Source organism: Taudactylus pleione, unplaced genomic scaffold, assembly GCF_031769625.1.
Source record: "Taudactylus pleione unplaced genomic scaffold, aTauple2 ptg000967l, whole genome shotgun sequence".
Classification (NCBI taxonomy): Eukaryota; Metazoa; Chordata; class Amphibia; order Anura; family Myobatrachidae; genus Taudactylus; species Taudactylus pleione.
Window position 1 is genome coordinate 7,696,304 of NW_028285368.1, and position 24,392 is coordinate 7,720,695.

Here is a 24,392-nt window from a genome sequence, read left to right on the forward strand (position 1 = left end):
AGTGGAAGGTTTAAAAACAATGGCTCAAGTAGAAGTAGAGACTAAAAAACCATAGCTACTTCAGTAGAGATTTTTTTATATTTGGAGATTGGTATGGTAGTAAAATTAAACAGCCAGAAATTAAAATCTATTGGAGTGTCCGGGCCTGTCACAGAATGAGAAACTGTAAAGACATACTGCCAGAAGGGAGTAACGCCAGGGCACTCCCACCAAATATGGAAAGGAGAACTTGGAGAGAGACTATACCTCCAACAAAGATTTGATAAGCCAAGGAACACTATGTAATACAGAAGGGCACCGGTACCATCAGGATAAAAAATTATAGCGAGTTTCAAGAACACACACTTTGGGAACTTAAAAATTACCCTCAGCCAGTCCGCCTCACTAAAATATAGGCTACATTCTTCCAGCTATTGGAGAACAAAGAGGGGAAGACCCTTATGGTGGTGTTCATTCAGCAATTTATAAATCAGCTGAATGGAGTATGCCAGTGGAGTCTTGGACGCATGCCATGATTCAAAGGGACATAAAGCAGGTTTTAAGGGCATCACCTAAGCCAAAGACCAAATAATGTTGTGCTTGGTAATAGGTCCAAAACTCCCTAACTGACAGATTCAACTGCCTTATTATATAATTCTTGTAAGAGTGTTGCTGGATATCCTCTTGACTTAATGGCCAAAATTTACTTAGCGGCGGGTTCTACACCCCAGAGGTTTGGTGGCAGTTTGGCAGCGGTTTCTAAATGACAACCCTGTTCTATTCCACTCTAAAAATTTGTTTTGACGGTGGTTTTGCCCTTAGTAAGTCTGCAGTTAGCAAAACCGCCACCAAACCATCAGGGTTTAGAACCTGCCGCTTAGTAAATGTTGCCCAATGGGGTATATTTACTAAGGTGCGGGTTTTTAGAAGTGGTTTTGTTGCCCATAGCAACCAATCAGATTCTAGCTATTACCTTCTAGAAGGTGCTAGATAAATGTTAAGTAGAATCTGATTGGTTGCTATGGGCAACAAAACCACTTCTAAAAACCCGCACCTCAGTAAATATACCCCAATGTCTCTAAACATAGAATCTGCTTGTAATTTAAAAGTATCAATCGCAGAACAATTACGTAGGTAGCTAGGTATCCTTGTGGGTAATTAAGTCACTTACACCTTTGTCAAATTGTGATAAAACTATATAAAACAATATTCATCATTCATATTACTATAATCACTACCCTTATTTAATATGATTTTGATTGGATTGACTGATCTGTATTTCTCAAAAAGTAATGAAGTCCACTAATGTCAACCAACATTTCTTTTTTGTTTTCTAGTATTCCTTTACATTGTTTGCATATACAAGGGTGTGTACTAGCGTACTCCTTAATGTGCAAGCACTGAGACGCATACTTTCAGCCTCTCTACACGCTATTACACCACTGGTAATTATTGACATTCCAACATTGGCGTGCCATCGACACTTGCACCAGCCCTATGACAGATGCAATTTCTCCATCTGAACAGGACCTCTGTGAAAGTGGTATGGTATGTGCATCTGAGAGTGCGGCCACTTTCACTCACACAACCTCGACACTTCCATAACACGCCCATGAGACATACTTTTTTGTGTTCACTTCAGGTCACCTCCCAGCCACCATTCATGAATGCCCATCACTTTGCAGCTCGATTTCTGATACAATTTGAGCAGATAGCAATAGCACCTTTGTGAAAATACTCATGGTGTTGCATGCACTGACGGGGTTTTCTACATTTTTTGCGCAGTATCAAAGAATCTCTCAACAACGTTAACATCGATGATTGGTTTGCATCCGACTCAGAAACTATGAGTGTATTTAGTCTTTATAGTGTAAAATATTGCAGTTATTTGGGTATAAATATATGTATGTTTCTTTTATGTCTTTAAGTTTATTACACAATCTTCCAGAATGTATATTTAGGGAGACTCTTAATACACAAATGTAGCAGTTTTCAGTGAACAGCACAAACCAGCACCTGTCACAAAGTTTATTTCCTTCTTCAAGCTTCATAAACACACACATGCAACATAACCTAGTGCAATAACATATGGATACCTAATAGTCGCTATTTAGCGCTGCAAGTTGCTAAATTGAAATAATTGCTTTCCAATCTAATTGTGGTTCTAAAGCACAAAAAGTTATATTTTTACAAGAAAAAGTATAACGCGCTGTGATCTAAACAATTAGCGCAAAAATCAAGTAAAATACAAGGTACAGCCGATACATATGCTAGCGCTCTGAATTCCAGTTCTCAGTCATCAATCCTGAAGCCTGTGGTCATCTAAGAAGGGAAAATTTCTCCCTTATGGTCCCAGAGCACTAGCCTATATACCTTACAGGTCACAGATCGAACAATAGAGACAAGCTGGCATAATTCGATTGGTCCTTGCTCCAGGTCATCGCGTTCATTGGTTAGTTCATACGGTGTCATCAGGGGTATGTCCTAGTTCTCCAACAGTTGCTTTGTGTAGTTTCCCACCGAAGAACTGGTTAAACTGGCTACAGACACTACATACAAAATGTTAACATTCTAACCAATAACTCTCTATAGTTCATAACTTGTGGATGCATGATGCGAACTCTTTGCCGATAGAACCGGAGATCGGCAAATGAACAGTGATTTAATATAATACCAAACATGACATGTCTACTACATTCTAAACCTTAGATCTTATTTACGTACATTTCATCATAATTACTTGTTACAAAGATCTTTAATAACTCTCTTTACTAACTTATTGTAAATAGGAACCATTATATACATATACGTTCGCATATGTGCATCTTTGCATTGATGTAGGAAATCTTTGTATGCATGTATATGAGGATGCACCTGGGCGTCTATGTGTACGCATGTGGTTAAAAATACGAGCATCTATGTGTAAGCATAAGTCTATTGTGTGTGCGTTATGTGAATCAGTATGTGTGTGGTGGGTTTGCAGTTGTGCGCATTGGATTGCGCAGATGCAAAGTAGCATCCGATTTACCCTTTGTCAGACAACAGACGTCTAGATCGTCATAATAATTGCAAACTATCATACACAATTATTTGACTTCCACAGTCCACCCTTTGATAGCAAACATAAAACTATCATCTTCTGATCTTAACCTTTCCAGTTATGCATAATAATGCATTATTCAATGTTCTAAACGGTGTGACAAAAGTCGGTCATTGAACCATTAGTAATGCATTTCAAGAGGGTAGAACAACCTTTATACGCACTCAGCTGATCTATACGGGACTATGGGTAGGATGTGGGATCTCATCAAACTAAAGGAAGTCTGGGGGAATTGAGACTACATTATCTAGGATGTTTAATGTAGCATTTACAATAATTATTATTATACCTGACTTAGCCTATTAGCATATTATTATCTGTAGGCACATTCAATGTTAGGGTTGTAATGCAGTTCTTTATCAACCTTTGTACCCATATCACCACCATCAAGATTTCATTTTTACTGTTCAACTTAGTGGTACATTTTCCACACTTCAACACAGCAAAGACACACCTGACCATATACCAATTACCAAGATGACAACAAGTATAAGGATAAGGAGTTTACCTATGCTAGCAACCATTTCCTGTGCCCACTCTCCTAGACCGGATAACCATTTTACAGGGTTCAACCATGAGAACCACTCTGCTACCTTCTCCTCCGTCTCAATTAGCGAGGAATTATGGTTCTTTCGAAATTCCCATTTCAGCTGGAGAATTTCATCCATCTTCCGGTCAATCACTTCCTTGGGGTCATTGGTACTATTGGTAACATATGTGCAACACTTGACACCAAATTGGGTGGCCAAAGTCACACAATATCCACCAGTAATAGATGTTAAATAGTTTAGCACTAGCCTATGTTGTACTAACTCCTTTTTACAAGCTTGTAGCTCTTTACCTGTATACCTGAAAGTTTCATCATACATATCAGTGATATTATCTATTATTTTAGCAAGGTCTTGGATGTATCTAAAATTTAAAGTTCCCCGAGCGATCCTGGTGGGATCTAATGCTACCAAAATTTGGAAGCCAGTTGTTTCGCTAATCAACTGTGTGGCTGTATGTACTTCACCAGGATTCATGTTTCTTTTGTCTCGGTGTTCATATTGCATATGAAGATATGGAGATGGTGTGTTTTTATGGATACCAAGCATTTCACCATGTGTAAGGGTCATAACCTCTCGTAACACTCTACCAATAAAACATAAACCTGCAGAACTCGGAGAAAGCCACTTGTACGCTTTCCTTCCACATATAAAATACATATCATCTGGGAGTATATAAGGAATAGAATACATCATTATAATGGAACACATTATTCTGATGAAGGATCCTGCCCCTCTTTCCTCCATCTCACTGGTACACATTTCTGGTTGTATAATATCTGCATAGTACCCTATTGGTACTCTGCCAACCATTACTTTAACATAACTACATGTGTACCTGTACCTGAAGTATCTCCCAGTTACAATACTTTTGCGTACAAGTTCAGAATCTATTGGTTCATTATCAGCTCTGTGTGAAAAGGTCATTGTCTGATTGTTCCCGGTCACCGCCCAATTTCCTGGTTGGTTGAAATTAGTGACATTTAAGCATAACAGGGATCTATCTATCTGATACTGGAGGAGCTTCAAATTATGGGGGTTAGATATGTTAAATTTCTTGTCCACCATTTTCCCCCCCTGTAATTCAAGAATCTAAGAGACATTTGCCAGGAATGGTACTAATCCTGCATTATGTTGTCTCTGAGGCACATGAGTGCAAACTCAACATTCAGTCTGGTTTAAGACCTTACCCACTAAAGAATGATAATCCTCTAAAGGAATCTCACCCAGATACAGACTATTCTTGGATTGGCACCATTGGATGCACTTTTCATCATTTAGGGATCCACAGGTGGCACACATACAGTATTCCTCTGACAATAGCCCTTCACATTGACACCAGGTTTCTAGGATAACAGATCTCTTAACAATTACTGTACTGTGTTTTGCCATATACCGCCCTGATTGTTTGATTGCTCCTTCTCCTGACCCCACTCCATCGATATCACCATCAACTTCCCTCTCAGAAAATCCTGAAACAAATAAGGTTGATGAGAACCCTGGAAGGAAACAGAAACATCAACCTAGCCCGCCACTCCATTGCTGGAATAGTGGTCTGCAAATTTCCCTAGCTCAGATGTTCCACTGCAGTCTCTAACTCTCCTGGAACAGGCTCGCAATCAACAGGTCCACGTTATCTGTCTTGACTCCGCCTTGTATCTCCTCTGGGTAATTGACCTTTCTGCAGTGAGTGGAATGGACCCAGGTATCTCTCTCTGCTACTTTCAACGATGTCGTACTTGTCAGTAACACTTGATATGGACCTTCCCACCGATCTGTCAAACAACCTGAACGTAAGAAGTTTCGGATCATAACAAATTCTCCAGTTTCAACATCATGACAGTTTGTTTCTGGCATATCAGGTGATAACATTTTCAATTTCTGTTGCTGCTGTTTCAGCTGTTTACTCATTTTTATAAGATATTTCACAGTAACCAATTTGTATTACCTGAAAAGGACCGTCTGTCGGAGGGATATGAGATGGCTCAGCTGATATTTGTCTTCCCAACATTTTTCCTCAAGCAGGTTAGGCAGGACATTGCCCTTTTCTCAGCTTGGGAAGAGAGGCCTGGTGCACACCAATATGCTCTGACCAACTTGCACATACCTTGTTTTCCCAAATGAGTCAGACCATTTGCTGCCTCACCCAGGTTTGGGTAGTATGCTCTGGGAGCCACAGGCCTACCTTGTCCATCTCTCCAGAGTCCAGAGGACTCGTGACCACATCCCTACAACTTCCAGAGTGCCTTTTCCTGTAGGGGACACAAATTTTGCATGTCTATTGTCTGGAAGACCATCACTTTATCAGTTGTTAAATTAATGTGCAACCCTGCTGCCCACTTGGCAGCTTCGTCTGCTCTGTTATTGCCCAATGACACCGGTATGGGCTTTAGATTTGATGACAGCTACTGCCTTTGGTAACTGGATCGCTGTCAAGAGTCCTTTTATGTGGTGTGAGTGTGCGACTGGTGTGCCTGCTGCTGTCATAAAATTTCTCAGACGCCAAAGAGCCCCAAAATCATGTACTATCCCGAAGGCGTACCTAGACTCAGTGTAGATATTAGCTGACTTACCTTCTGCCAGCTCACATACTCTCCTAAATGCCACCAGTTCAGCCACCTGTGCTGAGTGAGGTGGACCAAGTGGTTCGGCTTCTACAACATCCTTGTTATCTACAACAGCATAACCTGTGCATAATTCTCCTGTGTCAGTTTGTCTATGACAACTCCCATCCGTGTAAAACATCAAATCTACATTTTCTAATGGTGTATCACATATGTCAGGTCTTGCAGTAAAGGTCTGATTCAAATACTCCATACAATCATGTGTATTATTATACCTGCAAAACTCACCTTCAACCAGTGACTCACCTCCTCCACCCTTTGTGCATCTTGAGGCACATATGGTAAGTGCACCATTTAATGGTGACATTTGCAGGTGCCATTAGAGCTAGTTCCCATTTCGTGAACCTAGCTGAAAAAACATGTCTGGTTTGGGCAGAATTTAACAAAGCAGATACAGCATGTGATAAATAAACAATCATATCATGTCCTAATACTACATCCTCACTCTTATAGACCAGAAGAGCAGTTGCTGCTACACTTCTTAAACACATTGGGAGTGATCTTGCCACAGTGTCCAATTGTGCACTGTAGTATGCTACAGGTCTACTAGCATCACCATGTTTTTGTGTGAGGACACCTGCTGCACAGCCATCAGCCTCCGTACAATATAAATCAAAAGGTTTTTCATAATCTGGTATTCCCAATGCAGGTGCTTTCATCAGACTGTCCTTAAGGTTAAGGAAAGCCTGCTCTGTTTCCTCAGTGTGTGTGACATGGTCGGGTTTTGAGGATGAGCAATGGTAATGCCAAAATAGAAAAACCTGGGATCCACGTTCTGCAGTATCCACACATGTCCAAGAAAGTATGGATTTGCTGCTGGTTTTGCGGCAGTGTCACGGTCTGTATGACCTGTATTCTGTCAGTCGTCAAATGTCATAGCCTCTGGGTTAGACAGTGTCCCAAGTATTTAACCTTAGTCTGGCATGGCTGTAATTTGTCCTTTGCAACCTTGTACCCTGTTTGTGAGAGATGAAGTAACAACAGTTTAGTATCCTTTAAACATGACATAAACGAATCAGAGCACAACAAATCGTCTACATATTGAATTAGAACAGATCCATTGTCTGGTTGAAAAGATTGCAAACAGTCATGTAAGGCCTGAGAGAAAATACTGGGGCTATCTATGAAACCCTGTGGCAATCGTGTCCATGTATATTGTACCCCTCTGTAGGTGAATGCAAAGAGATATTGACAGTCAGGGTGCAGAGGGACAGAGAAGAAGGCAGAACATATATCAATGACAGTGAAGTGGGTTGCAGATGGTGGGATCTGCATGAGGATGACAGCTGGATTGGGCACTACGGGGAATTGGGTCTCAACTACTAAGGTCCTGTACTAATCTATAGCCCCTCCCACATGCTTTCTTTACTGGAAAAATGGGACTATTGGCTGGGCTAGCTGTACAAATTAAAATCCCCTGTTGTAACAACCTCTCAATTATGGGATAAACCCTTAACTCTACCTCTCGTTTTAACGGGTACTGAGGGATTTTTGGAGCTTGCCTGCCACTTTTTAAATTTACCATTACAGGAGATACATTTGCCATCAATCCAGTGTCCTGTCCATCCTTGATCCAAAGTGAACCCGGTATTTCAGATAACATCTCATTTACTTGGGATGAGCTTTGTTCTAAAATGGTAGAGTGAAACATTATCCTTTGTGGAGTGTCCAATATATCCCTTACCTCGTGCACAACCTTCTCTGGGATATCTAGGAATATACCATCAGAGGTACAGTAAATGACACATCCTATTTTACACAACAAATCCCATCCCAGCAGGTTAGTAGGAACCACCGCTGCCAGGAGAATGGAATGCTTGGTTTGCAGCGGCCCGATAGTAACCTCTGCAGATTTGGTTAGAGGATAATGCTGCACTCTCCCAGTTACTCCCATTGCTGGTACTGTCTTGTTAGTAATCTGTAAATTAGATGGAGAAATAAACACGGATCTGGTCGCCCCTGTGTCTACAAGAAAAGTATGTTTAGTACCAGATATATCAACTGTCATTGTAGGTTCTTCCCTAGTATTCTCAGTTAACCTGACTGGCTGTAGACTACAGGTATGACCTGACCCCTAGCGTTGACTATCACTCTCTAGAAGAGCATTCACTGCCACTATGTGAGCAGGTGATTGTTGGAAGTTTCCTGAATTATGTGAGTGTCCTCTCTGTGTGTAATTTGGTGTTCCTTTCCTAGGTGGTCCCCACTTTTTCACTTTACAGAACCTATTTATGTGTCCTACTTTATCACAATTATAACACCTTCGGGGTTGGTATGTGTTTTGTGGCTGTGCAGGTTGATATGTGTTGAGATCTTGTAATTGTGCAGGGAAATATGTGTTTTGCGACTGTGTATATGAACCCTCTAATGCCTGAATGCTCACAGTCAGTAACATTTCGCTTTGTGTCTCTTTTTTCCTAAGTATGTTCTTATCATGGTCTATTGCTGACTCTCTAAGAGCACCTACAGTAATTCCTCTCCAATTAGGCTGAGAGGTTTTTGCACCCTGGTTTCTAGAGCATCTTTGAGACCATCCATGAGTACTGTTATAGCTACCTCCCTGTGGTGTATATCATCCTTTATATTTTCTATCCCAGTGTACTGGGATATCGTCTGCAGCACCCTGGTGAAATAGTCTGCTGCAGATTCACTATCTTTTTTTTTGATAGTGAAGATCTTGCTCCAGTTAACTATCACTGGAAAATATACAGCCAATTGTGTGACTATATATTGAATATTAGCCTGATTATCCTCGTCAGTTAAGGGTACATCTTCATCCAATATACAACCCGTGATAAACTTTTTCACATCGGTATTGGGAGGGAGACATGCCCTTAACACCACTCTCCAATCTTTATTAGTTGGCTCATGGGCATTACCTAAGTCCTTAACAAATTTCTGACACTTAGCTAACTCTTTCCTAGGATCGGGAAAGTCTGACCTTATGGAATGTAACTGCTCTCATCCATGGACAATGCATTGTTATATCCCGCATGGGAACTAAACCCTCTCTATCCAGTTTCCTATGGGGAATAGTTATTGTACGGACCGGATGTATACCTGCTACATTACTATGTTCAGGGTTAACTACAGGGCTTATGGTTTCGGTACTCTGGAGGTTAAGTCTCTTACTGCAACACACTCCACTACCCTCGGTCATCTCCTCTTCTGCTACAACTGGAGGGGTCACTTCCTTTACTTGTTTCTGTGGTGCCTCTAACAGATTAACAGTATGTGAAATGGCTGATATTACTGTGGGTTCATCATCTTCTACATACACATTATCTTTATAGTTGCTTAGTACAGGGTATAAATTACTAGTTACATCTTTATTATTTTTGGCATCGGCTGTACCTTCACCTTCAACCGCATAGGGCGGTGGAGGTGCGCATTCGTGATCCTTTTCACCTTTGGTAGCGCTACCTTGCTGTGCGTACACACTCCCATGCGGCACATACACGACGCTGTTTTGCATCGCGTGCGCGACGCTATTTTGCTTTGTGCACATGCTCCCTTGCGTAGCATGCACGATGCTGTTTTGCGTCGCGTGTACACCACTCAACCACGTGTTCCCCTCGTGCTGCCACAACTTTAAACAGACATTGTATTTTACTCGTTTCTTCAGTGATTTGACTAAACATATGCTATTTCTTACATTATTTAGTACCTCCAAATCGAAACTGCCAATTTTAGGGAAAGATTTTACAAATCCTTTGGTCATCTTGACCCATTCATCACAGTACACAGTAGCATACGCACCATACTTCGTATACATTATGTACCTTGCTGACCCTGTTGGCCCTTCCATGAGCAGCACATAGTCGACCATTACTAGCGTTTGCTTAGCCCCCATTCTGGAGAATGCTTAGCAACTTCTCACTAGAAGATTTCGACTGGTGAACAATTTCTAAGAGCTATGTTCATGCACTCCTTCCCGTTTCCAGCTTACACAACGAGGAGCAGAACTGCCTATTGCTATTGATCCTGCTTGCGGCCAACTTAACCTAAGCTTCGTCCGCTCGCTTCCTACTTTGAGCTACTCTCACCTGGTAGAATTTAAGTGCTCCAATAACACTTAACCTTGCCAGTGATTTCCTCCCCACAACTACCCAAGTCACAATCACAGTTTACGTAACTTTGCGGTCTGATCGCATTGCCCCAGAGAACCTAACTGATCAATGGACTTTGCGATTACTATTTGGTGTTGGACCGAAAAACTATCGCTGGTTTTTCATACCACAATATACCTGCTTTGTATACTGGCCCAGTAGCAGTTTGCCTCGTCAGACACCTACCGAGTTTCCTCTATAACCTTTTCACATCACAAACACACGTTCACTTTCATATCCACTTTTCGATTCATACGAGCGTCTATGTGTAAGCATATAAGTCTATTGTGTGTGCGTTATTTGAATCAGTGTGTGTGTGTGGTGGGCAGTGTCGGACTGAGCATGAAGGGCCCACTGGGGACATGCAATGATAGGGGCCCATTGCTTAGGGGTGTGGCCAGCCTCCACTGAGGCTTGGCGAACCATTAGAGAGTGCATGGACTGGTCCCCTTAAAAAATTATATATTTTATATAGTGTAACATATGTATAGTTCAAATGCAGTCTTAAACCTGATCCCTAGAGGGCCCACCGGGGGATTCCCCTGTACCCCTGTGGGCCAGTCAGACCCTGGTGGTTCGCAGTTGTGCGCATTGGATTGTGCCGACGCAAAGTAGCATCTGATTTACCCTTTGTCAGACAACAGAGGACTAGATCATCAGATAATAATTGCAACGATCATACTCAATTATTTGACTTCGACAAACAATATGTACTGCGTCATATATTCAGAAGAAAGTGACTACAATTGTAATACTCTGCCCTTAATAGGCAACTAAACACTCTTTAAAACATAGGAACCAATGGAAAATGTATGACAAAATTGGTGACCCTCTACCTCTTGCTACATCTTGTATTTTACCAGCTGTGGCTAATAACAGTTTTTCATATTACGTCTTACGCATTTTACATACTGTATGATTAGTATAGTTATTCCTATGCTTTATTTTGCCACTATAAGCACTCCATGATGTACAGTATGCAGTTGCACAATTTTTGATAACACTAGCATAGTACCTGTATCCACTAACCGGCTAATGCAGAGAATTAGCAGTGGCTGTATCAATAAATATTTTACTCTGCCAAAAGCTACAGTTATTTCTCTTATGTATCAAGGGTTTCCACACACCTTTTATATTGTAAGTTTGATTGTGCTAGCTTGTTTCTTGTCATTGTATGTTATTTGTTTGTATCACAACACTTTTAATGTACACTAGTCCTAGGTTGGTGCTTTATAAACTAAAAATAATACTACTAGTAATAATTGCTATATAGTACTTTTGAAACACTTGAGGTCTCAATAGGAAACCTATTGACACTTCTGAGCAATATTTGTTCCATTTGCACTTGTTCAGGACAGTTTAAACTCATTCTATTATTAAAATAACTTCTACTGCAAAATAGTTTAATGAATGAAACCTGCACCCTTGTCTACTGGTGTTAATTTTATGGCTGATTTCTTATCAAAATTATAAACGTTTCTTTCCTACACATCAGGACTGTACATAATTATTGGTGGCATACAGGATTTCAGGTATTTTTCCTTAAATTTTTTTAGCTGTTTAGACATAAAAAATTTTATGTATGAGCTAGAAATTGTGATAATCCTTTGCCTGCTTGAATTTAGTACTTCATCCCTTTGATTGATGGATATCAGTTTACTTAAAGGCATGCTTATTTTCATAGTCCACCCATATTACAAAATGAGCAATAAATTGTTAGCGAAGAGCACAAAGTAATAAATAATTTTTTCAGATGGAGGCTGGCGCTACTGGTAGCATTTGTCGGTTGTAATGTGTGTGAAAATAATTTCAGCCACATCCAAGTCAGGTGTACCCAACTTGTGTATAACAGTCCCTCATCTGGCCTTGTATCATCCTGCCATTATTCTTGTGTTCCTAGATGCGGTTATCCTGTTAACCGCACTTGACATAGTGAGCATCCTATTTTTTATTTTTTTTTGCAAGGGCACCGATGATGGTAACTATAAACAGCACTGCCTGGCTGGTACTTGTTGGTGTACAAATCACTCCAGCTACTTTTCTTAATTTATTAGTCGTGGCTAGTGTTTGTGGTCTAAAGGGCCCACTGGGAAAATGTGATAGAAGGGGTCCATGAAAAAAAAATGTGTGTCCACTAAACGAGCATGGTCAGCCACCACCTAAAAGGTGTGGCTATTAAATAACGAGACTGTACTTGTAAAAAATAAACCATACTGCACGAGTTAAAAGCGAGTGGGGTAACATTGACCTTGAACTATCCTAAAATGGTTTTGCAAGTTTCACCCCACTCACACGGATAGTTTGCTGTCACAGTGTTTAAAGAAGTTGTGTTTTTGCCGTGCATTGTAAAAATGCTTAGTTCAAACGTAGAGCAATGTGTTAACCTAAGAATTTTAGATAAACTATACAAAACACCCACCAAATCTTACCGTATGCTAACTGTGGCTTATGAGCAGATTGTGTGTCACGTGCACATGTGTTTGAGTGGCACAAAAGATTATTGATGGTCGTGAGGTTGTCGAATATGATGAACTTCTTGGAAGGTCTTTCACATCAAAAACAAATGAAATTTGTGGAAAAAATTTAGAAAATTGTTCAAATTCACTATTGAATGATGAATCAACATTAATACAAAAATGTTCTAGCAACTTGCGAGAAGGATTCAGAACAAAGGGGCCAGAGGAATGGTTTCATCCTCTATCAGGACATCGCACCAGCCCACACAGCTCTCTCCATGAAGCAGTTTTTAGCCAAGAAACAGATTGGAGAACTAGAACACCCTCCATACTCGACAGACCTAGCACTGTGTGACTTCTTTCTTTTCTCTAAAATCAAAAATGTACTCAAGGAAACCCGTTTTGCATCAGTTAGTGAGGTAAAGACTAAAACAACGGAGCTGTTGAGACAGCTGACAGATGAGCTACAGCACGGCTTTAACCAATGGAAAATAAGAATGCAGCGTTGTGTGGATGCAGAATGGGAGTACATAGCAGGGAATTGTATTAAAACGTACTTAACATAATTATAGCATCAGTCTTGTTATTTAATAGTCACACTTCATAGGTGAGGCCAGCCACTAGAGGGGGAGTGGTCAACACAGAGTAAAGTCTATTTTGTGCTGTTCATTTAATTATATTGTTGTCACTTTAGCTCCTCAGCACTGTGCCTCTTTTACAACTTGAACCACTCGTTTTTTTAAATCCCCACAGGCTTCAAGTCAGTGAATAAGTCATCATGTCAGGTAGTGGAAGGGTTAAAAACAATGGCTCAAGTAGAAGTAGAGACTAAAAAAACCCTAGCTGTTTCAGTAGAGATTTTTTTAAGCTTGCCGGCGCTTCCACTAGACAAGCTTAGGCAGCTTCCTAGGGGCGCCGGCCACTAAAGGGCACCCGGCCTAGAAGATGATGAGGCATTATTGTCCACAATGGTGTCTGACCCCTTTAAATATTGGTGCATATTATGGGAAGAGGTCAAATCTCTCACTTATTATAGAATGATTCATATGCATGCCCGGCTGTCCGTCTATTACACCCAGGAATTTCATTTTTACCCCATGTGGGGTAATTTACCCCTGTTCCCTGACCACTGGTCTAGAGGCCCTGAAGGCAGAGCAATTGTCAACAGGCCACCTCCACAGAAAACAGGAGTGGCAACCAGATGTACACTAAGAAAGGTGAGCCACAGCCAATGCTGTGATAGTAAAGAGGGGCCACCAGCAGAAGAGATTGCAACAAGGACACCCGGTAAAGCTCCAATATTGTGTAGAGCTACAGGAGCTACAGGGAGAGGCATCTGGCTTCCTCGGCAGTTAGGCCACACCCCTTAACAAATACATTATTATTCAAATAATAAATGTTACATATATTTAAACATATCATCACCGCTGTTACTTCTGCTCTTTGGGATGTCCCACCCTAGCTATTAATATATTGAGTATATTGCAACAGCAACATTTTACATTCTTAAAAGAAAAACTCTGAAAATTGTACGGAATTTTAATTCATCTGCAGTGTGACATTCAGGTGAAGTATCATTAAAAGGCAGGTTTCGGTTTACTTCCATTTATACAGTATTAAGCAAATGTTTCTATTCAATGTTTGTGTGGAAATACCATTCCAATAAAGTCTGAAGCATTTTAGGTGGTTATCCATTAAACGCTATAGAACGGACTGAGTGTTACTACAATTATACAAATCTGCAGCACAGAAAACGGTACAATTAAGCTCCTTCAAATTTACCTGTCGCTGCCTCTCCCTTGATGTGGTACTTTTGGGGGCACATCACTCCTAATTGAATGTTAGTATCTTGCTGGCCTTTCCTTGTTCCTTCCCTTGGTTTTCCTTTATATCTTCTGAAATTATAACTCCATGGACCCTTTACTCTGTTGTTGCTGACATCATCATTCATTCTGTTTCTGATTGTACTGTCCCGCATGCATTATTTCACATTTCAATGTATTACATTTAAAAGTCCTCATATTACTCCATTCTTCCATTTCTCTCAGTCACTTTGTTTTTAATTACCCACTCAGTTACAAATATTTGTGTCAGCAGCAAAAATACTTTCCCTTATAGTCCACATGAGAGATTACCAATAACTAACTACATTACACAAAACAAGACCCAGAAGATACTACATTGGTTAACGTCCCTTCCTCTAAACTTTCACCATTGATTAAAACCGTCTCAAGTTATGTCTTATGGAGCATACACACGGTCAGATTTGTCAGATGAACGATTTTACCAAAGTTTTGAATGATTTGAACGATTGAACGATTTTGACTGCATTAAAATGAATGGAATCGTCCAAGTCTGACTGCAAACACATCAGATGTCAGATATCGTTATCTGACAAACGGGAATGCGCATCATTCATCGTCCAGGCATGTCAGATATGTCACATTATCCTATAAATCGTTATCGTTCAGATCTGAAGGAAAAATCTGACCGTGTGTATGCACCATTACTATAATAAAAATAAACTATATCCACTGCTCCACCCTCATCTATTACTTTAGTCACCAAGTTAAAGAAAACCTAAAAGAAAAAAAAGAAAAAACACTAGTATGTTTGACATGATTTTTAGGCAGACTTTTTTTCAAGTTATTTCCCTACTGTTATGATCTGTGGCAATAGCACTCTTCTTCCAGTGGTGGTGCTATTCCGGTCTTGATTCACGCAGTATCACTTCTGCTGGTGCTCCTAGCACACCATGTGTTGTCTCTCTGCAGCTGAAGGCAATTGGCTAACGAGCTGCACCTGTGACTCCTGCTTATTACCTAGCTTCCTGAGCACTCCGTGCCAGATCATCAGCTCATGCTACCAAAGACTGATCCTAGCTCATGCAACAAGTGGACTAAGCTATCTACCCTGTTACACTGCACTGTAAGCCAAGTCTGTTCTCTTCTCATTTTGAGCTGCAAGTCAAGCCTGCTATACTGCACTGCCAGCTAAAGCTTGCCATCTTGTTCTACTGCACTGTAAGTCAAGTGTTATCTTGTCATATTGAATTGCAAGCCAAGTTATTATCCTGTCATGCAAGCCAAGCCTGCTATACTGCACTGCCAGCTATTTTGTCCTTCTGCACTGTAATCCAAGTCTGTTAAATTGTCAAATTGAACTGCAAGCCAGAGTTGTAATCCAGCACTGTCAGCCAAACCTGCTATCTGGTTATCCTGCTCTGCAAGCCAAGCTGGCTATCTATCTAGTTATCATGCACTGAAAGTCAGATCTTGACTCGGTTATATTGTGTAATCAGTATCCTTATGGTGCATACACACGGTCAGATTTTTCCTTCAGATCTGAACGATAACGATTTAAAAATCGTTCAGTCGTTCATATCTGAAGGAAAATCTGACATATCTGACATGCCTGAACGATGGACGATGAACGATGCGCATTCCCGTTTGTCAGATAACGATATCTGACATCTGATGTGTTTGCAGTCAGACTTGAACGATTCCATTCATTTTAATGCAGTCAAAAATCGTTCAAATCATTCAAAACTTTGGTAAAATCGTTCATCTTACAAATCTGACCGTGTGTATGCTCCATTATTCTGTTTGTGAGGTCTCTGTCTCTGCCACAAGTGTGAAATAAATCAGCTGTTTCATTTCATTTGTGCTTCTGGTAAAAACACACACACTTGCAAGGGTAGTCTGAATTAGTAAATTCTAACACCTACTATTCATGCGAGACTCTTCTCTGCTGCATTAACATACACAGAGTAACTAGTTCTGATACATTTCTTCCTCTGCCCAACTACAGAAAAGTAACTGGTGTTCTGCATTATCGCTGTAGGCTGGTTTCTGGTCTAGGTAATGAATATGCTACTAAATGCTGCAGACTATGCAAAGCTGTTAACAAATACAAAGCGCTTTCAAATGTACTTTATTATTTTAAAAAAGTCAAACATTTATTTTACTTTTTGTTTTGTTTTTTTGCACAGACGTTCAAAAACATTAACAAAAAAAATAAAATAAAAAAGTAAGGGTCTGGATCAGTTGTTCCCTTTGTACACTTCAGATAAGGCCCCAGTGTAAACAATTTTTCCTCTCAAATTGCTCCAATATGCAGTAACAACAACAAGCTGTTTTTACATTTCTCACAGGGAAAAAAAACAACATTGAAGAGGAACTACTTCATGCCAACATTAGAATACAGGTCATGCAAACATTAGGATCCCTCTCTAAGGAATAAAGGCAAAAAAAAAAAAAGTTTGGACACTACACAAACTTCTTCATATTTCTTCTCTGCGCGGTACATAGAAAAAGAGGAAGTAAACTCTTTAGAAAGAATGTTTTTCTGGAAATACACTCAGTGGAACAATCAGTGGAAAGCTGCACTGTGGTGAGATCTTAGCTGTACTCAGCAAGTTCATTTGTTGAAGTATTTTTCGCTTAGTGTTACGAAAGTGAAAATCTCCATAAGAATGGAGTGGTGGATGCCCTTTTCCCAAGGAGATGCGTTCAGCCCTGGCTCAGGTAAAACAGCTGTTAGATTTGTATTTTTCTAGAAGAACAGTCAACACAGACTTAGAAATGAAAGGAAAAGGGATGTGGGAATGACGGAGAGATAATGTTTGGTATTTTGCTTTGTAAAATAGATGTTAGTGAAGGTCCTTCAGGTTGCTAGTCACGCAGCATGGTGAATTGTGCATTGTGAGATTTAGTAACTTCAAACAAAGTGCAAGTCCATCTTCACTTAGGTTCTGGTTTGTCTTGCAGCAGCGGTATAATGGACTCCCACGCTGTAAGGCACTAATGAGAAAGAAAAATAAAAGTGGTTTACACAATGCAAGGACTTAATGTTATACTCACAATACTTCTAACCAGACAGTAATTAATCTAAATTTACTTACCTAATCTCTGCTAAATTTATAGAATTTTGCTATTGTATAACCGTAAGGAGTGTGACTTAATATCCATTTCATCGCCAAATGATAGAAGATCAGCAATATTGTCTTTTACACATCTTGCATCTACAAGTAATTTTGCCACATTTAGAAAGCTAAGCAAGGGATACAACACTGCTCTAATCAGGTAGATAACTGGTATGCAGATGTGTCCTCACTCAACTTTGCTGCAGTCACGTCAAACAGCCCCTTGTGGCGTGACTGGTCACGTGAGCAGGGCCAGATTAAAGAGGGGGCGACAGGGGCGATCATCCCTGGGCCCCCACACCCAGCCATCAGGGTTAAAGTGAACCGGAGGAGACAACCAGTTCCGCCTCCTCCGGACACCTAACCCCGGTGCCTGCAAGGAGACACCAGGCGCCCGCTGAGATTGTAACCAGAATCCAGATGTATGAATAGCCCTATTAATTTACTGTGTCATTTATACAAACTCTACCAACTTTGTTTACAAATTATAGGCCGTATTCAATTAGTGGCAAAAACAGCCATTTTTTTCACCATTGGCGAAAATACCTATTTTTCACCCCCCCCCCCAAAAAAGCTTAATTTTCACAAAAAAACATGCGAAAACGGCAACAGGTGAAAAAAAATTGGAGAAAAGTTTTCTCCATCGCAGGCCAGGAGAAAAAAAAAAAAGCAAAGTCCCCATTTATGCCTAAAAATGTGGGTATTTATTTCAGGACCCTTTGGACACCCCCCCTAATGATAAATTACCGGAAAAAAGAATTGCAAGTTGCGTACTTTGGTGAAAAACTGCACTTTTTATACTTAGAAAGTTTAAATATATATATATACATACATACACACACACACAGTCAGGTCCATAAATATTGGGACATTGACAGAATTTTCAGATTTTGGCCTCTATTCACAACCACAATGGTTTTGAAATGAAACAAACAAGATGTGATTTAACTGCAGACTTTCAGATTTAATTTGAGGGTAATTACATCCAAATCAGGTGAACAGTGTAGGAATTACAACAGTTTCAATTAGGGATGTGCAGGCTCGGATAGGTTCGAGTTTGCACGTGGAGTTCGGATTTTTCCCTCCAAAAAAACGGAACTCAGAACGAGGCAAAACGTCATCTTACATGGACGAACATCATCATTCCTGGACAAAAGACCAGGAATGATGATGTTCGTCCATGTAAGATGACGTTTTGCCTCGTTCTGAGTTCCGTTTTTTTGGAGGGAAAAATCCGAACTCCACGTGCAAACTCGAACCTATCCGAGCCTGCACATCCCTAGTTTCAATATGTGCCTCCCACTTTTTAAGGGGCCAAAAGTAATGGGACTATCAACTCAAAAGCTATTTCATGGACAGGTGTGGGCTATTCCCTCATTATTTCATTATCAATTAAGCAGGTAAAAGGTCTGGAGTTGATTCTAGGTGTGACATTTGCATTTGGAATCAGTTGCTGTCAACTCTCAATATGAGATCCAAAGAGCTGTCACTATCAGAGAAGCAAGCCATCATTAGGCTGAAAAATCAAAATAAACCCATCAAAGAGATAGCAAAAACATTAGGTGTGGCCAAATCAACTGTTTGGAACATTCTTAAAAAGAAAGAACGCACCGGAGAGCTCAGCAACACCAAAAGACCCGGAAGACCACGGAAAACAACTGTGGTGGATGACAAAAGAATTATTTCCCTGGTGAAGAAAAACCCCTTCAAAACAGTTGGCCAAATCAAGAACACTCTCCAGGAGGTAGATGTATATGTGTCAAAGTCAACAATCAAGAGAAGACTTCACAAGAGTGAATATAGAGGGTTCACCACAAGATGCAAACCATTGGTGAGCCACAAAAACAGGAAGACCAGATTAGAGTTTGCCAAACAACATCTAAAAAAAGCCATTACAGTTCTGGAACAACATCCTATGGACAGATGAGACAAAGATCAACTTGTACCAGAGTGATGGGAAGAGAAGAGTATGGAGAAGGAAAGGAACTGCTCATGATCCAAAACATACCACCTCATCAGTGAAGCATGGTGCTGGTAGTGTCATGGCGTGGGCATGTATGGCTGCCAATGGAACTGGTTACCTTGTATTTATTGATGATGTGACTGCTGAAAAAAGCAGCAGAATGAATTCTGAAGTGTTTCGGGCAATATTATATGCTCATATTCAGTCAAATGCTTCAGAACTCATTGGACCGCGCTTCACAGTGCAGATGGACAATGACTCGAAGCATACTGCAAAAGCAACCAAAGCATTTTTTAAGGCTAAAAAGTGGAATGTTATGCAATGGCCAAGTCAATCCCCTGACCTGAATCTGATTGAGCATGCATTTCACTTGATGAAGACAAAACTGAAGGGAAAATGCCCCAAGAACAAGCAGGAACTGAAAACATTTGCAGTAGAGGCCTGGCAGAGCATGACCAGGGATGAAACCCAGCGTCTGGTGATGTCTATGCGTTCCAGACTTCAGGCTGTAATTACCTGCAAAGGATTTGCAACAAAGTATTAAAAAGTGAAAGTTAGATTTAGGATTGTTTAGTTTGTTTCATTACTTTTGGCCCCTTAAAAAGTGGGAGGCACATATAGAAACCGTTGCAATTCCTACACCGTTCACCTGATTTGGATGTAATTGCCCTCAAGTTAAATCTGAAAGTCTGCAGTTAAATCACATCTTGTTTGTTTCATTTCAAAGCCATTGTGGTGGTCAATAGAGTACAAAATATGAAAATTCTGTCAATGTCCCAATATTTATGGACCCGACTGTACATATATATATACACACACATATACACACACACACACACATATACAGGTTGAGTCTCCCATATCCAAAATGCTTGGGATCAGGGATATTTTGGATAACGGAACATTCCGTATTTTGGAATATTTACATATCATAATGAAATATCTCAGAATGCATTCATGTGTTATATACACCTTATACACACAGCCTGCAGGTAATTTTATACAATATTTTCAATAACTTTGTGACTCAAACAAAGTTTGTGTACATACATGAAATTCAGTTATGTTTCACATACACCTTATACACACAGCCTGAAGGTAATTTTATACAATATTTTCAATAATTTGTGTCTTAGACAAAGCTTGTGTACATTGAACCATCAAAAATCGAAGGTTCCATGTGTTTGGAATATTTGGATATGGGAGACTCAACATGTATATACACACACACATATATATATATATATATATATATATATATATACACACACAGCCCGGCACTCCTCTTAAAGAAATACTGGACCCGGGTGCCCTTCGTGGTTGTAGTGCACAAAGTGAAAAAAAAGAGCGGCACTCCGGGAGTTTAAGTTTACAAATAGTTTGTATTCATAGCATATAAAACCGACGTTTCAGGGCCACAGCGCCCCTTTGTCAAGGCGAACAATACAAAAATGGAAGTGTGCTCACCTTAAGAAGGTGAAGAAGCCCGCAAAAAGGTGAGGAAGGACCCGTCTGATCACCAAAGCGCGCAGCGATGAAGTCAAGGCTTCGGCAGCCCCCCATGGTAACAGTAACCAGGGAAGCCAGGCTGCTCCGAGAACGCCCGCTGGGCGGAGGGTGAAGGAAAATTAAAACAGAGTGCTGCTTGTGTAAAGAAAATAAAAGGCTAGAATAATAAAAGAAAGGTAAAAAGGATGGAGACATAAAGCTGGGAGAAATAGGGAAAAGCATAGTCATAGACATGCATGCGCAACATAGCATACGGACGAACTGAAGGGAAAACAAATAATACAGATCGAACAATGAGAAAAAGTGCATAAGTCTAAAACAATTCAACGGATATATCAGTGAATAATTATTGAACATAAGTACTCATAGAAAATTACAAATGGAAAAAAATAAAAGATGAAAAAATTTAATAGATGTGCAGAAATAGATAAACATAATGAATAGAAGATGCCAAATGAAAAATAGTGTCTGAAAAGACTCCTACACGGAGGAAAATGCAAAAAGGAAACACAAAAGAAACGCGATGAGAACAACAACATTTACATAATAGAGGATCCTAATGTCCCCAGTGAGCAATGATGCTAGGCTGTCACTTATAAACAGGAGATAGAAAAAAAATTGAAGAATTGTATATAGAAAAAGGACATCACAACATAAATGTTCAACAAAATTCTGGTGGTCATGATGGATACCAAGGATGCTGGAGGATGCTGGAGGATGTCTTGTAGAGAAAAATGCAGAGGACTTTAAGAAATGGAGTTGATGTTAGGTCACCTTGTTTAGCAGAAAACGTTCCATGAAAATTTTTAATTGAGACCATTGGGATCCATCTCACTTCCAATTGTAAGAGCTTCTTGGCCCTGTCGCCTCCTCTTAAAGATTTGGGAACATGGTCAATGGCCATGTGTTTAAGACTAGATAAAGGATAGCCTGATTCGGCAAAGTGCCGTGCCACCGGTTGGTCCGACATTCTACCAGCCGGGCCAGCCTTAATGGCTGCGCTGTGGAGAGCCATCCTCTCCCTCATTGTCCTTGTGGTTTTGCCCACATAATGTTTGTTACACAGGCAGGAGATAAATAGACAATGTACAAAGAGGTGCAAGATAGCACATGCTTGATCTTATAGAGTCGGTTGTCATGGGGATGCTTAAACGTAGAGCCCGTGACCATATGATTACAAGTTGTACAGTGTAGGCATTTATAGCAGCCAGGAGGTCTGGATAGGAAATTGGAGGTGGGAGCTGGGTGGTTTGAAAAAAATGGTGATGTCTGTGTGCACAATGTCGGTAGTCTTATCGGTAGTCTTAGAGTATACATTAGACACAATTCTGTCTTCTTTAATGGTAATCTGTACCTCCAGATAATTCAGGCTGGATGTACTGGTTTGAAATGTTAATTTCACAGGAGAATTTCTGGAATTGATATGTTCCATCAGTTGAAGGAACTTGGTTTTGCCCCCCGTCCAAAACATAAAGGTCGTCTATATAGCGTGTGTAGATCAGGATGTTGCCCTCATTCAAGACTTTCCAGCAGTACCCATTCACGTTGCCTAAGATCACAAAGCCCCGAACAAACCGCCGGGCAGGCCCATAATATTGTCCAAAAATTTCATCTACCAACCTGTGTCCCAGTTCTTAGACAGCATCTTACAGCTGCTGGTCACCAAGAAACCCAGTTTTATCTAAGACACCACTAGCTTCCTTAACCTTCTGAATTCCATTAACAAAATTCCTACAGGCACACTAATGTGCGTTATGGATGTAAGCAGTCTTTATACCTGCATTCCCCACAAAGAAGGGTTAGAGGCCACTAGACAATTTTTGGTCAAAGAAAATATATGTTCGATATTGATCTGGACCTTTTCCTTCACCTCCTAGAACTCACTTTGGTCCGCAATTACTTCCTATTCGACGGAAAGTTTTATCTCCAACTCAACGGGTGCGCAATGGGGAGCAACGTTGCCCCATCGTTCGCGAACATATATATGTTCAAGGAAGAATTTGAAATGTTTTTCCAAGATTCAAACATTTCTGACAACATCCTGATCTACACACGCTATATAGACGACCTTTTTAAGTTTTGGAGGTGGGACGAATCCAAGTTTCTTCAACTGAAGAAACATATCAATTCCAGAAATTCTCCTGTGAAATTACATTTCAAACCAGTACATCCAGCCTGAATTATCTGGACTTACAGATTACCATTAAAGAAGACAGAATTGTGTCAAATGTATACTCTAAGCCTACCGATAAAAACACACTATTACGTGACAACAGCCACCATCCACGTCCATTAAAAAACGGGCTACCCAAATTCCAGATGATATGGGTAGCTCGCATTACCAGCGATCACACGTCTGTTGGGGCAGAACTGGGCAAAGTTATACACAAGTTCCTCAATACAGGATATGAGGCCAAGTTGCTGACTAAACTGAAAAAAGAAGTGATGTCTATCCCGAGACGACAGCTACTGCCCCTAACATCAGGAATTCTAATTTAATTATTCCCTGGATCAGCAAATTTAACACCACCAATGCTGTATTGCCTCGAGCATCTTGGGTTTTGTGGCCCCTCATCTCTACAGACAAGGAGCTAAGCTGTTTCAAGAATAAATGCCCAATGCTTTGCTTCACCTGGGGTAGAACCATTAAAGACATCATTGTGCACACAGACATCACACATTTTTCAAGCCACCCAGCTCCCACCTCCAATTTCCTATCCAGACCTCCTGGCTGCTATAAATGCCTACACTGTACAACTTGTAATCATATGGTCACGGGCTCTACGTTTAAGCATCCCCATGACAACCGACTCTATAAGATCAAGCATGTGCTATCTTGCACCTCTTTGTACATTGTCTATTTATCTCCTGCCTGTGTAACAAACATTATGTGGGCAAAACCACAAGGACAATGAGGGAGAGGGTGGCTCTCTACCACTCAGCCATTAAGGCTGCCACGGCTGGTAGAATGTCGGACCAACCGGTGGCACGGCACTTTGCCGAATCAGGCCATCCTTTATCTAGTCTTAAACACATGGCCATTGACCATGTTCCCAAATCTTTAAGAGGAGGCGACAGGGCCAAGAAGCTCTTAAAATTGGAAGCGAGATGGACCTCAATGGTCTCAATGAAAAATTTTCATGGAACGTTTTCTGCTAAGCAAGAGGACCTAACACCAAC

At 40.5% G+C, this 24,392-nt stretch overlaps 1 protein-coding gene and 1 pseudogene across 1 annotated transcript in view; both read right to left on the bottom strand.

The window, feature by feature from the left end:
- Positions 1-8,325: 8,325 nt before the first annotated feature.
- LOC148462408 (uncharacterized) lies at positions 8,326-9,726 on the bottom strand (annotated as a pseudogene).
- Positions 9,727-16,733: 7,007 nt separating this feature from the next.
- SNX30 (sorting nexin family member 30) overlaps positions 16,734-24,392 on the bottom strand; it is a 55,207-nt gene continuing 47,548 nt past the window's right edge. Inside the window, exon 9 of the mRNA XM_088460095.1 lies at positions 16,734-17,618. Within this exon, the coding sequence (XP_088316221.1) occupies positions 17,559-17,618 (60 nt within the window). The 3' untranslated portion in view covers positions 16,734-17,558. The remainder of the gene's footprint in view (positions 17,619-24,392) is intronic.